Below are 12,695 nucleotides of genomic sequence, written 5' to 3'. Positions count from 1 at the left end.
AGAATGTGATGATTTGATTTAAATTTCTGTATTCATAATGATAAAACTGGCTTGTCATTCATGTCAAAGCTTCTGCCAACACCTCCATTATGCTAAATTAAAGTTACAAACGACAATATTTTGATTTTCTTCATAACCTGAACATTTTGTATATGAAATAAAGAAATATAAATCACACCCCAGCTTACTAATACACATTCACTTCAACAATATATGTTTTACTATCACATAGTTTATCAACACATTCAGTTTTATCATGCCGTGATGTTCATAATTTATCTATGTTGTGTCGTGTGTACTATTGTTTTTCTGTTTGTCTTTTTTATTTTTAGCCATGGCGTTGTCAGTTTGTTTTAGATTTATGAGTTTGACTGTCCCTTTGGTATCTTTCGTCCCTCTTTTACTTTCCATAAATATTCCTCGATTCATGTATGTAGGTAGGTAGGTAGGTGTGAATGTATGTAGGTTTGTATGTATGTATGTATGTATGTATGTATGTATGTATGTATGTATGTATGTATGTATGTATGTATGTATGTATGTATGTATGTATGTATGTATGTATGTATGTATGTATGTATGTATGTATGTATGTATGTATGTATGTATGTATGTATGTATGTATGTATGTATGTATGTATGTATGTATGTATGTAATCATACGTACGTACATTTGTACAGTTGTAAGTAGGTAGGTATAACATTATATAGGCAATTATTTTAAATCTTATTTTTTATTATTCAAATTTGCCAAAGCTTTATATTGAAATATTTTCATCAAGGTTATTGCTAATATAAATATATATATAAAGTTCATCACTAAAGAAGTTGTGAATGACTTTGTTTAATCAACAATGAACTTCTTTTTAGGAAAAATGGAGAAAATATCAATAAGGACTTTCATCATGATTATTTTAGTAAGTTTTTGTCCCTTTTGTTAATAGTTGTGAATATAATATTTGCCCGTAAAGATATAAATAAAACAAGTTTCTTTTATACAATCACATGACGCTTGATTCATACTTTGTCAATATAAGAGATGCGCTGAATATATATATTTAAGTGAAAACAGAACACCAAGGGAGTAAAATCTTTAAAAATCAGCTGAATGTTTTAATCGTAAACTATACGTAAAGAAAAATCAACCTTCTCAATAATTAAAATTTGTCTTTGTCAAACTGTTATATATACAATGAATTCACTTCTGCAATAAAGTGCTTCGCTTATTTTGAAACTCTTACATTTTGTCAAGAAGTCAAAGTATTTTGTCAAAATTTTATGAAACATGTTAAACAAGCCATATTTATTTTAGTCATTACCATATCTATTTTAGTCATTATGATGGGTACCAACTGAATGCTTTTTTAACCAAATTATTTGTGTTTTCCTTTTTTCAGGTTATTATCAATAGTGTCGAATCAAGCAGCAATCACAAGTGTAGAGGTACGTACGAATAAAATTTCCAATAACCAACATGAACTGAGAACAAACGTTCGACCACAGTCTCATAACATTGGACAAAACATTCTTTAATTGATTGATTACATTTTTTACTGATAATATTTTTAATAAAATAAGAAAGCAGCCGATGACGTAGTATAATTGATTAAAGCTACAATTTTAACAAAACAATAGCTAAAAATTATGTTATTATTTTTCAAATAATGGACAAGATGACAACATATGGACAAAGCACTGTTGAAATGTGAGTTGGGGTCCCGTTATGGTGTCACCACCTGTTACATTGGACGGATGTATGCCTTAATTGGTAAAACTGAATACAATAAACAGTCTAATCCTTAATGATACTTATCAACATTATAAGGAAGAAGATAAATGATAATGAGGAGAGGCGTTAAACAATATTTTTTAAACTGAAAATGACGGCATAATAATTTATTTGTTCTTAAATAAACTTTACTTTACTTTCAGAGGAAACTGTCTGTCCACAAAGTGCACGATATCGGACTTTTAGTGGTTATTGCAATAATTTAAGAAATCCATCTTGGGGACAGGCGGGAACTGCACAAAGAAGACTCAGTGACAGATATGGGAAACCAATGGTGGCTTATGAAGACGGTACTGGTTTAAACACTGTTTTGCTGATAAGTCAATATAATCCTTTTTTAAATAGGATATTTATTTTTTATCACGACACTGTCTTTTTGGGGAATAATTTTTCGAATCAGGTACTTGAAGTCATCTTGGAAATACAAATTTAGGAAATTTACAAGCAATATCATTCAAGATTTAAAACAAGAAGGGCTAAATTTTACTAACAAAAAAATGTGCAGTATATGATTTAAACAACTGCACTTAATAAATTTAGTCTTTTTGCAATTGTATGTTCAACGCCATTTTAGGCATTTTAGTAATGGCGTTGTTAGTTTATTTTGGATTGATAATTTTGACTCTGGTATCTTTCTCCCCTCTTTTTATTAAAATAACCTTGTAGTTTGGTAATTTGTTATGCTTTTTCAATTTCAATTGTAATTCAATTCTAAAATTATGTAATAACACTTTTATTCTATAAAAATTACTTAGCTCACTGATAATTCGTTTGTAAGCGAAATGCGCATTTGGCGTATCAACTTATGATCGTGGTATCGTTCAGATTTTTTGCTTCACTTTAGTGTGTCTGTTGTTTCGTTGTTTCCCTCTTATAGTTGATGTATTTACATCAGTTTTAGTTTGTAATCCGGATTTGATTTCTCTCAATCGATTAATGACTTTCGAACAGTGGTATACTACTGTTGGCTTTATTTATCTCTCATGTTTATTTTTTAGCTAGAATTAAACCAAAATTTTCAGTACTATGTTGCTTGATCATTAACAGGAGTAAGTATGCCTAGAGGTTTTCCAGACAGACTTCCTGATCCTAGAGTTGTCAGCAATGCAGTTTCTGATTCTTCTTTTGGGCCTAAACACCAGAGTGATAGAAAAAGGACAGGACAACATATGTCGTTTGGTCAATTACTGGCACATGATTTTATAGAAACGGATATACCCTCGGGTAAGTTTTGTCTCGTCTGAACTAGACACATCATTGAAGCTTTGACACTTTTATTGTCTGCGAATTTTGAATTTGTACTGCCAAGTGTTTTCTAGAAAGTATGACAATAACATCAAAACAATTATAAATGCGAAACAATATGTAAATCTATAAATAGTATTTATAAAGTATACATGTATATAAAGAAAATATTTTATTTGAAATTGTGTATAACAGAATAGCATAAATAACATGCGTGAACATTAACGTAAACAAATATAATGAACAAAACACTTCAATGTAAATAAAAAAAACAAACCAATCACTTAGTTTTATTTTGTTTTATTAGGAATTGACTGTTGCAATCGATTGGAACCAAAATTCGGCAAGTAAGATATTATTCATTTCTACCTAAATATTTATTGGGTTTGTTAACATTTTTCTTCACAAGATCTTTATGATATGCACGAATGTAATGTTGTTTTCGAAACCCAAACAAAATTAAACAATTCAGTTGCTTAATCCAGTATTGATTGTCTTACGAGAATGGCATTATTATAGGGATATCAGTACTGTATTACACTATTTGGTAGCATGATATTTGACAGCGACAACTTTCTGTTGATCGGCCGCAATTGTGACATTTATATTGAGTGTATATATAATCCTGGTACCTGTGATAACATCTTATATTTATACATCTTCGGATTTCAAATGTTAGGTTTTGAGCGTTCCTGATGAAGGAAAATCTAGAAAAGCGCTTCGGACGCAAGACATTAATAACGTGTTGTTTTCATTTTTTTATATTGAGTGTAGCAGTATACGCATACAAAACAGAAGACGCATTGCAGGTTTACGCACTAACTTAAAGTCTTGCCTCTATTAATTTCATTCGAGTCATCCTGTTTGTACTTGTTATATTTTTGTCTCATTTTAAGCAATTTACCAAATGAAAAAAAAGATAAACTACTGTGACCTTAATTGAATAACAGTAATGCTTTACTTTATCAAAAGGTAAAAATAGATATTAGATGGACGGTGAATATTTTGCAAATGTCTGTTTAATGGCCGCAATTGTGACATTGATAATGAGTGTAGTGGGATCCACATATATACATAGTGTGCTAGTGACCTAATACGATATATACGAGGTCAGTAAATTCCATATGAGGTGAGAGCGAAGTACATGGGATTTTCTGACCTCGTATATACCGTATTAGGTAACTAGCACATTATGTATCGAATTTATCTGACTGGCTATTTTTCTTTGTTGAATTTAGACTAGAGTTGTCTCATTTGCAATCAAACCACATCTTCTTATTTTTATATTAAAGTGTTCCAGTGTTTAATTTCCGACTTCCATTGGTCTTCCCCCAAAAAATAATCAACAACCAAGCCCCGCCTCCCCACTTACCTAATATGGAATATACACGGTATTCACGCGGACGCTGTTAACCAATCATACTCAGAGAAATAAATTGGACTTTAGATAAATGGTCATACATAGCAGAAGACGCTTAAATACGCACCCAGTCCTGCCCTTTTTAAGTTCATTCGAATAACTCAATTTCATGTTTGTCTCATTCTAAGACATTTTAACCGGTAAACTACTGTAGCATTAATAGACCAAAGTATAAGTTTAAATTGAACCAAAGTAGAAGTTTTATGTTATCAATAGATAAATGGTAGGTTGTACGGTGAATATTAAGCAATTCTTGTCGGTTTTTTTATTTAGTCTAGACGAATGCTTTCCATTTGAGATTCCTTACTCTGATAAACGTTTACCAGCTGGATGTAAAAACTTCATAAGGGCCAGAGCTGCTACAAATAATGTTAATTTACAAGGTATGTTTATTCACTGTAAATTATTTTCTATCGATGAAACGTGTCGATAATTTGACTTTTCACAAACAAATTTATTTTCAAGCATGTTGTTGTTTAGAAATTAAATAAACGATTGCTAAGAAAAGCCGTTATGGCAAAATTTATCAATTGAAAATGGGATCACTATCGATTTCAATATTATCAAGAGCTCACGCTACTTTATTGAATACTGTGAATTCACTACTTATTCGTAGGCTGCCAATTTTTGTGGATTACAAGTGTATATCGGAATCACGAATTTTACAATTCAACTAAGCACGCATTTTCTAAAGGCTTATATCAACAATTTGTCTTCCAACTACGAAAATGATGGAATCCACAGTATATCCTATCAATTGGTTTTGACATGTGATGAACACAAAACTTGTCAACATACTAATGCAGGAACCAAGAAATGTTTTTTGTTTGTTTTAGTTTACAGGGAGCAGATAAATTTAATCAGTTCTTATATTGACTGTTCATTTCTCTATGGTGATGGGGTTGATGAAACACTAAGAGTTCAAAATAGCTGTAAGTGTTCACCTGGCTTTTATAATAAAATATTATTTACTGAGTTGACTTGAAAAAAAGAATTATTTTATACAATATCTTGTTAAACGTTTAGATTCATTGGTAAACTCCAGAATCGCGTGAAATGACATGCCTGTTTGACTTATCTGACCAATTGGATTTAGTCGGACATGAATATTCCAGTTCAAACAACCATGAGTTGTCGTTTGTTTATGTAATATATACGTGTTTCTCGTTTCTCGTTTTGTTTATATAGATTAGACCGTTGGTTTTCCCGTTTTAATGGTTTTACACTAGTAATTTTGGGGCCCTTTATAGCTTGTTGTTCGGTGTGAGCCAAGGCTCCGTGTTGAAAGCCGTACTTTAACCTATAATGGTTTACTTTTTAAATTGTTATTTGTATGGAGAGTTGTCTCATTGGCACTCACACCACATCTTCCTATATCTATGAAACCATTTCTATAACTTTCTGTATCATTTAGAAAAGATGTTAATAATATCGTTACAATGACAGCACTACGTGACAGGAATACCGTTCAAACAAACTCAAAACCACTCAGCACTACAGAGAAACACATTAATGAAAAAAAGAATAGTACATTACAACGTGAAAACCGCAGAATAATAACAAACTCATCCTATGAAATTACGACAGCACACCACATGATACCACAGACAAAATATAAACTGTGTGTGACATGAATGGACCAGCATCAGAAAAAGTGACGTATTTTTGTGACGTTTATATAAAATAAAAAGAGTTCTTTTTTATAGACACGTGAAATAATACGAAAATTTTGATTGAGTTTGTAAATTAACTCATCATAGATACCAGGATTGAAATTTTGTATTTGCGCCGGACGCGCCTTTCGTTTACAAAAGACTCATCAGTGACGCTAGAATAACAAAAAAGTGAAAACTTCCAAATAAAGTACAAAGTTGAAGAGCATTGAGGACCAACAATTCCTAAAATCTAAGGTTATATATTTAGGAAGTAGAAAATCCTTAGTATTTCAAAACTTCAAAGTTTGGTAAACAGGTTATGTATAATTATGACCATATCGATGATAATTCAGGTCAACGCCTAAGTGCTGACTACTGGGATGGTGGTACCCTAGGGGAATACAAAATAAAATCCAACAGCAGTATCATCGACCCCTTGGTTGTAAATCATATATAAAAGTATTGTGTATATGCGCCAGACGTAATGGTAATGGTGTTATTTTATGTACTTCTAACTCTGACACAAATATTAAAATGGACTTGTTATTGTAATGGTGTTGTTATGTGTATGTTCCAACCATGTCTTTTTATCTCTTCCAAATTAAAACTACAATACTACAAAAAAGTTCAAGTTTTTGTTTCACATTATTTTAGTCTTGATGAAAACAGATCCAGGAAATCTTTTACCAACAATTGATGGAGGTGCCTGCTTAAAGTTGAAAACAGAGAATAGATGCCCGTTTGCAGGTAATGCTACTCAGAAGAAATTTAGACCAGTTCAAACAGAACTGGTATAAAAATACACATTTAAACATTTGACAACCTTATGACAGACATTTAATATTAGATAGCACGTGGTTGTACAAGGACTTTGGCAAACACCATAATTTATATATAATAAATAGTTTCAAATTCAGCCTAATGTTAGATCTTAAAATTTGCGTAAGTACATTTTTGTTCCTTCCTTAACGGGATTCGAGCCCTTGCTTCTGTGACATTCTTGCACCACCACATGCACCGTGTCCAGCGCCCTAGACCACTGGACCACCAAAGCAATATACAACTTTCGGTGGTCGATGCCTTTCATTGTAGGATTTACCTTTCGTTTTAACACAGTACATGCTGTATAGTGAAAAGAAGATGGTGTACTTTTCAGAGCAACGACATCATTGGAATCCCGCTGAGGAAAGATCTAAAGAATATATTACATCGTGGTATGTAAATATTTTGAGGCGTAAAATACGTATATAAACGTATAAATAACCGAAAGAGTGACAAAAAACTTGAAAACGCAATCAAAATATATATTTTGTTTTATCTTATGTCCTCCACAAAACTTGTTTCTTTTTTGCGCGAACACTCTTTATTATCATTTGAGCATTCTCACAAAACTGTGTATGCAGTATTCAAGCTTTAAATCATATCATGTCTTACAAAGCAGTGCACTACTAAAAAAGGACATGTTAATTTTATTAGTAGTAAACTATTTCTTTCAACAGGTGATGGAAGAAGTACTGAAGCACCAAACCTTAGTTTAAACCATTTAGTATTTGTCAGATATCACAACCGATTGTCCACACAACTATATAAACTTAACCCATGCTGGAGTAATGAGATGGTTTTCCAAGAAACTCGAAGAATTATCATAGCACAAGTCCAACACATCACGTACAATCACTTTCTTCCACTTGTTGTTGACCGAAAAACAATGCAAAGATTCAAATTATTTTCAAAGAAGAGAGGATTTAACGATGTTTATGATAAAAAAGTTGATGCATCTTCTGTCAATAGTTTTGGAATAGCACCTTGGCGTTATGGACATTCCCAAATTATGGCCGAACAATCAGAGTTAAAGGATGACTTCAAAACTATTATTACACATAAACTCGAAGATAATTTAGAAAGCCCAGATTTATGGCAGACAAATTTTGGAGAAAGAATTGAAGACCTCACCAGATGGCTTGCAACAAAACCAGCACAAAAAATTGACAGGTATGAACAATGAACTAAAACAAGAGGGAGAAATACCAAGGGAACATAGAAAAACCCACAAAGGGTGAATAAAAACAGACACGCATCATAGTCAAATAAAAAATGACAAACAACAAACGGAACTCCGTAAAACAATGTAAACACATTGAAATTTCAAACAAGATAACTGGGATTTAAATCCTTTTATTATCTGTGAATATTATCAAATGAATATCGATCGTTTCGTCATTAATAACAATCAATATAAGATATTAATTCCGTCAGACCGAATACATCAATCGAGAAAATGGTTCCTGGATGAATTTAGAAATGCACTATTTCGGATTTATCCCCCTTTAAAATGTTAAATTAAAAAACTTAGCAATCAAGCAACAAAAATAATCTATGCTTGGTAAAAATTGATATTTATAAGTTAAATCTGAAAAATGTATGCATTGAAAAGAAAAATTAGATTAGTTATCTACATTCCTTGAAAATCTAGACCTAAGGTTCTTTGTACAATCCAAGATGGCGAAAGACACCAATACTACCTTAAACTAACCATTTATTATTAGTTTTCTAGTTGACGGAGCCCGTGACAAACTGTTCTTCATCAAAACACCGCCTGGAACTGACCTTTATGCACTAAACATACAGCGAGGACGTGACCAAGGTGTTCCTGCGTACAATGAGTGGCGCAAGTTTTGTGGACTTAGAAAATTTAGAAGTTTTGACGACTTTGGAGTGTTTGGCTCAAAACTTGCAAAAGTATATAAGTATGTGGTTTTTTTTTCTTTCTTTAATGCAACACATTGTTCACAAGAATCTCTGCAAGAGTCCGTGTTTATATAAACTTATTGAAAAATAACACCCATAAGAGTCAAGCAATACAAACAAACATTTATACAATCAAATACAATGCAGTCCAATACAATATAATAGATAGATATAGGAAGATGTGATATGAGTGGCAATGGACAGCTCTCCATTCAAGTAACAATTTATAAACCTAAACATATTTAAAAAGTTCAATTATGAATTTATGTAAACAATATAATCATAAGCTTGTCTAACATGGATCTGACCCCCTCAGTTTTAAAGACTGCTTAAAAAAGACTCCAATATGACAATCAAAAGCAGGATTGGGGTTTAGAATGTTTTTTAATTTGTTAAATGCATCAAGATGTTGAAATAATGGTAAATAGTACATTGATCTATTGATTAATTGATGCTAACTTAAAGTATAATGGCAACTTTTGTATATCATAGTTTTTATATTGAGTATTAAGATGAATCGACCCAGGCAAAAAGAGATGGAATTGGTTATGTCAAATATTTATTTTATATGGAAATCAGTACATTATCGAAAGTCAGGCCAGTGTTTTTTTTTGTCAAATATTAACTAAATTACACGTTAAAGCACCTCTGTAAACATGCTTACCTGTCCTCCTTTATTGTCACTATTGGAAAAAATTTAATATTGAAAGATGCATAACTCCCTTCAAAAACAACTGATCAACATTTTTTTTGTAGATAAGCACTTCTATATACATAGATATCAGAAGATGTGGTATGAATGTCAATGAGACAACTCTCCATCCAAGTCACAATTTATAATAGTAAACCAGTATAGGTCAAAGTACGGTCTTCAACACGTAGCCTTGGTTCACACTGAACAGCAAGTTTTAAAGGGCTCCAAAAATAACTATTTCAAAAAACATTCCAACGGGAAAACAAACGGTCTAACATTTATAAAAGAAACGTGAAACAGATGTATAAATTTCACATGAACATACAAGGATTCATCAAATTCTGTTCTGTAGTTTTAGAGGAGATGCGACGACAAACTACAGTAGTAAAATATAACTATGCCAGATTTCTTGTTGCAGATGCCTCAAAACCATTCAATAATAATTTAATGTCGATATGTACGTATACATATCTACAAAGTCTCATGATATTGTGTTGTGAGGTTTTAGAATAGAGGCGCTGAAGTACATTTCAGACAAAATAATAGGTCCAAAGAGGAATAACTCAAAGAAAAAAGTTTAATTTTAATTTCATGCCAATATGCACATTTGAATATTAGTATCATCTACAATTTTACATGAAATTTTATGTTGTGGTTTCAGGGGTGGTACAATTACAAACTACGGCTGCAGTGGCATAATTATATTAACTTATTAACTGTGTTACATTTGTAATCATCATGATGATATTAGAAGATTATGGAATACGTTCATGAGACCACAACACAACAAAACAGACATCGCAAAGACGAATAGGTTTAACCCCTCCGAATTTTTGCGCCTGTCCCAAGTCAGGAGCCTCTGGCCTTAGTTAGTCTTGTATTATTTTAATCTTAGTTTCTTGTGTACAATTTGGAAATTAGTATGGCGTTCATTATCACTGAACTAGTATATATTTGTTTAGGGGCCAGTTGAAGGACGCCTCCGGGTGCGGGAATTTCTCGCTACATTGAAGACCTGTTGGTGACCTTCTGCTGTTGTTTTTTTCTATGGTCGGGTTGTTGTCTCTTTGGCACATTCCCAATTTCCATTCTCAATTTTATTTACACGCTTCAAAATAAATTTGGAGGTTTTTTTTAAATGTATCGTATTATTACTTATTCTACCTAATATTTGTTTTGAAGGACAGTAAACGATGTTGATCTATTTATTGGTGGTTTGTTAGAAAAAGAGGAGGATGGAGGAGTTGGTCCTACATTTGCTTTTCTGATTGGAACACAATTCTTTCGCTTCAAAGTGGGAGACAGATTTTGGTATGAATCGTCAGATCCAGATTTTGCATTCACAAAAGGTAGTATTAATAACATTAAGAATGGAAAAAGGGAATATGTCAAAGGGACAACAACCCGACTAAAGAGCAGACAACAGCTGAAGGCCAACAATGGGTCTTGAACACACACAAAAAAAGTCCCGCGTCCGGAGGTGATCCTCAGCTGAGACCAAACTCTATTAAAAGGATTCTATGAGAACATATATATCATTTTATTATCCAGGTCAGATTAACTCATTAAAATTCGCAATGTTACTGTCCCAAATATGGTGCACAGAGTTTGGTCAAAATAAAAGAAAAATTATCTTGTTATGTCTCGTCTTTAAGTACCAAACTATAATACATGAATCGCGTGTTACTGTGTTATTATACTTGTAGTATTAATAATTATAAGAAGTATTGCATAGTATTCTTTATTTGAATATCATGCCTAAGCTGCATAGGTGGCGAAAGCGCATATCACAAAAAATAACATGTTTCTTCTTTAAACTTCATTGTTAATAACACTGACGCTTGTATAATATATGACATGGACAGATCTTTTGAAGTTCTATTGAACATGTGAACGAACATATATATATATCATTTTATTTTCCAGGTCAACTTAACTCTATCAAATCCGCAACTTTACTGTCCCAAATATGGTGCAAAGAGTTTGGTCAAAATAAGATACAGAAAGATATATTCCAGATTCCATGTAAAAATAAGTAAGTTTGCGAAACATTCTAAAGATGTACATGTAGTCAGACCAGGTTTAGGACTTTTTGTCAGAATTTATGTTTGGACTCCTTTGTTTTTTTTTCCTACGATACAGTTGAGAAAGAGATTGCCCCATATCACCAACTTTTCTTTTTGGAAAAATCGTCAGTAGGTTATAACAAGTCTTTACCAAACATTAAAACAGATTACAGATTATTTTTCTGTTGATTTGAGACCCAAAATTAATACATAGGCTAAATATTTGGTATAAATCCGAGTCTGATTTTTCCCGCCATTTTAAAAAAATTAAAATTCAAATATCTGATATAGATGTTCCATAACCTATCAAAATATTTAAGCTTATTTTGTTATTTCAACAATGCTCTCCTGATTTAAAGTACTTATCGAAGTGAATGTCTTTTTAGTTATTACCATATGTTGACCCCTACATTGCATTCCTGGTGTATTGTTCCGTATAAAGTATTATACGAATTTCTTTTTATTTATTATATATTATTATTCATGTGATATTTGCTTTGTCGTTTCATTTTTTTTCTGTCACGGTCTTGTAGGTGTATCTTTGACTTTGAATTTAATGATACCTATGATATTTTCTGTCCTTTTTCCAGAAAGAGGTCTTAAACTTATAAGAAACCTACACCTCCGTTTTATGTTTTTGCGTTATTATTTGAGTATGTGTGAGTACACACGCTAAATAGGGAGGTCTTTAAAGTGTCAAAGTTACACCAATCGGCATTTGGATTATATTGTTCTGTCTCTTTAGTATTTGCATTGTTTCACATGTACATGTACATACGAAATTATGATTAATGGGAGTCAGGTCATTGAAACATCAGCACAATAGTACCAAGCATCCATTTCTTGATCCAGCATTTTGAAATAAATCTATTAAAATATATTTTCGAATGAATTTCACATGTACTTGGTTTTTATGCCCGGCTAACAGTATAGAAATGGGAATTCAGTGGCGGATAAAGAACTTTTTATAAGGGGGCACTGACTGACATAAGGGGGGTCCGCTCGAGTCATACTTAAATTATTCCCTGTGTAATCATTGTAATTTTCTTAAATCCTATTCATTTTAGTGTTATGGATA

At 32.1% G+C, this 12,695-nt stretch overlaps 1 protein-coding gene across 1 annotated transcript; it reads left to right on the top strand.

Annotated features, from left to right (window-relative positions):
* The first annotated feature begins 875 nt into the window (after positions 1 to 875).
* LOC139497785 (chorion peroxidase-like) lies at positions 876 to 11,001 on the top strand. The gene is made up of 10 exons (XM_071286019.1): positions 876 to 917; positions 1,398 to 1,443; positions 1,933 to 2,079; positions 2,837 to 3,013; positions 4,733 to 4,837; positions 5,291 to 5,386; positions 6,764 to 6,856; positions 7,609 to 8,101; positions 8,656 to 8,856; positions 10,734 to 11,001. Exons 1-10 carry the CDS (start codon positions 876 to 878, stop codon positions 10,999 to 11,001), a joined length of 1,668 nt encoding a protein of 555 aa, XP_071142120.1.
* The last annotated feature ends 1,694 nt before the right edge of the window (positions 11,002 to 12,695 follow it).

Source organism: Mytilus edulis, chromosome 12 (genome assembly GCF_963676685.1).
Source record: "Mytilus edulis chromosome 12, xbMytEdul2.2, whole genome shotgun sequence".
Classification (NCBI taxonomy): Eukaryota; Metazoa; Mollusca; class Bivalvia; order Mytilida; family Mytilidae; genus Mytilus; species Mytilus edulis.
The sequence above is the reverse complement of the archived record's forward strand: the minus strand, read 5'-3'. Positions and strand labels throughout refer to the sequence as shown.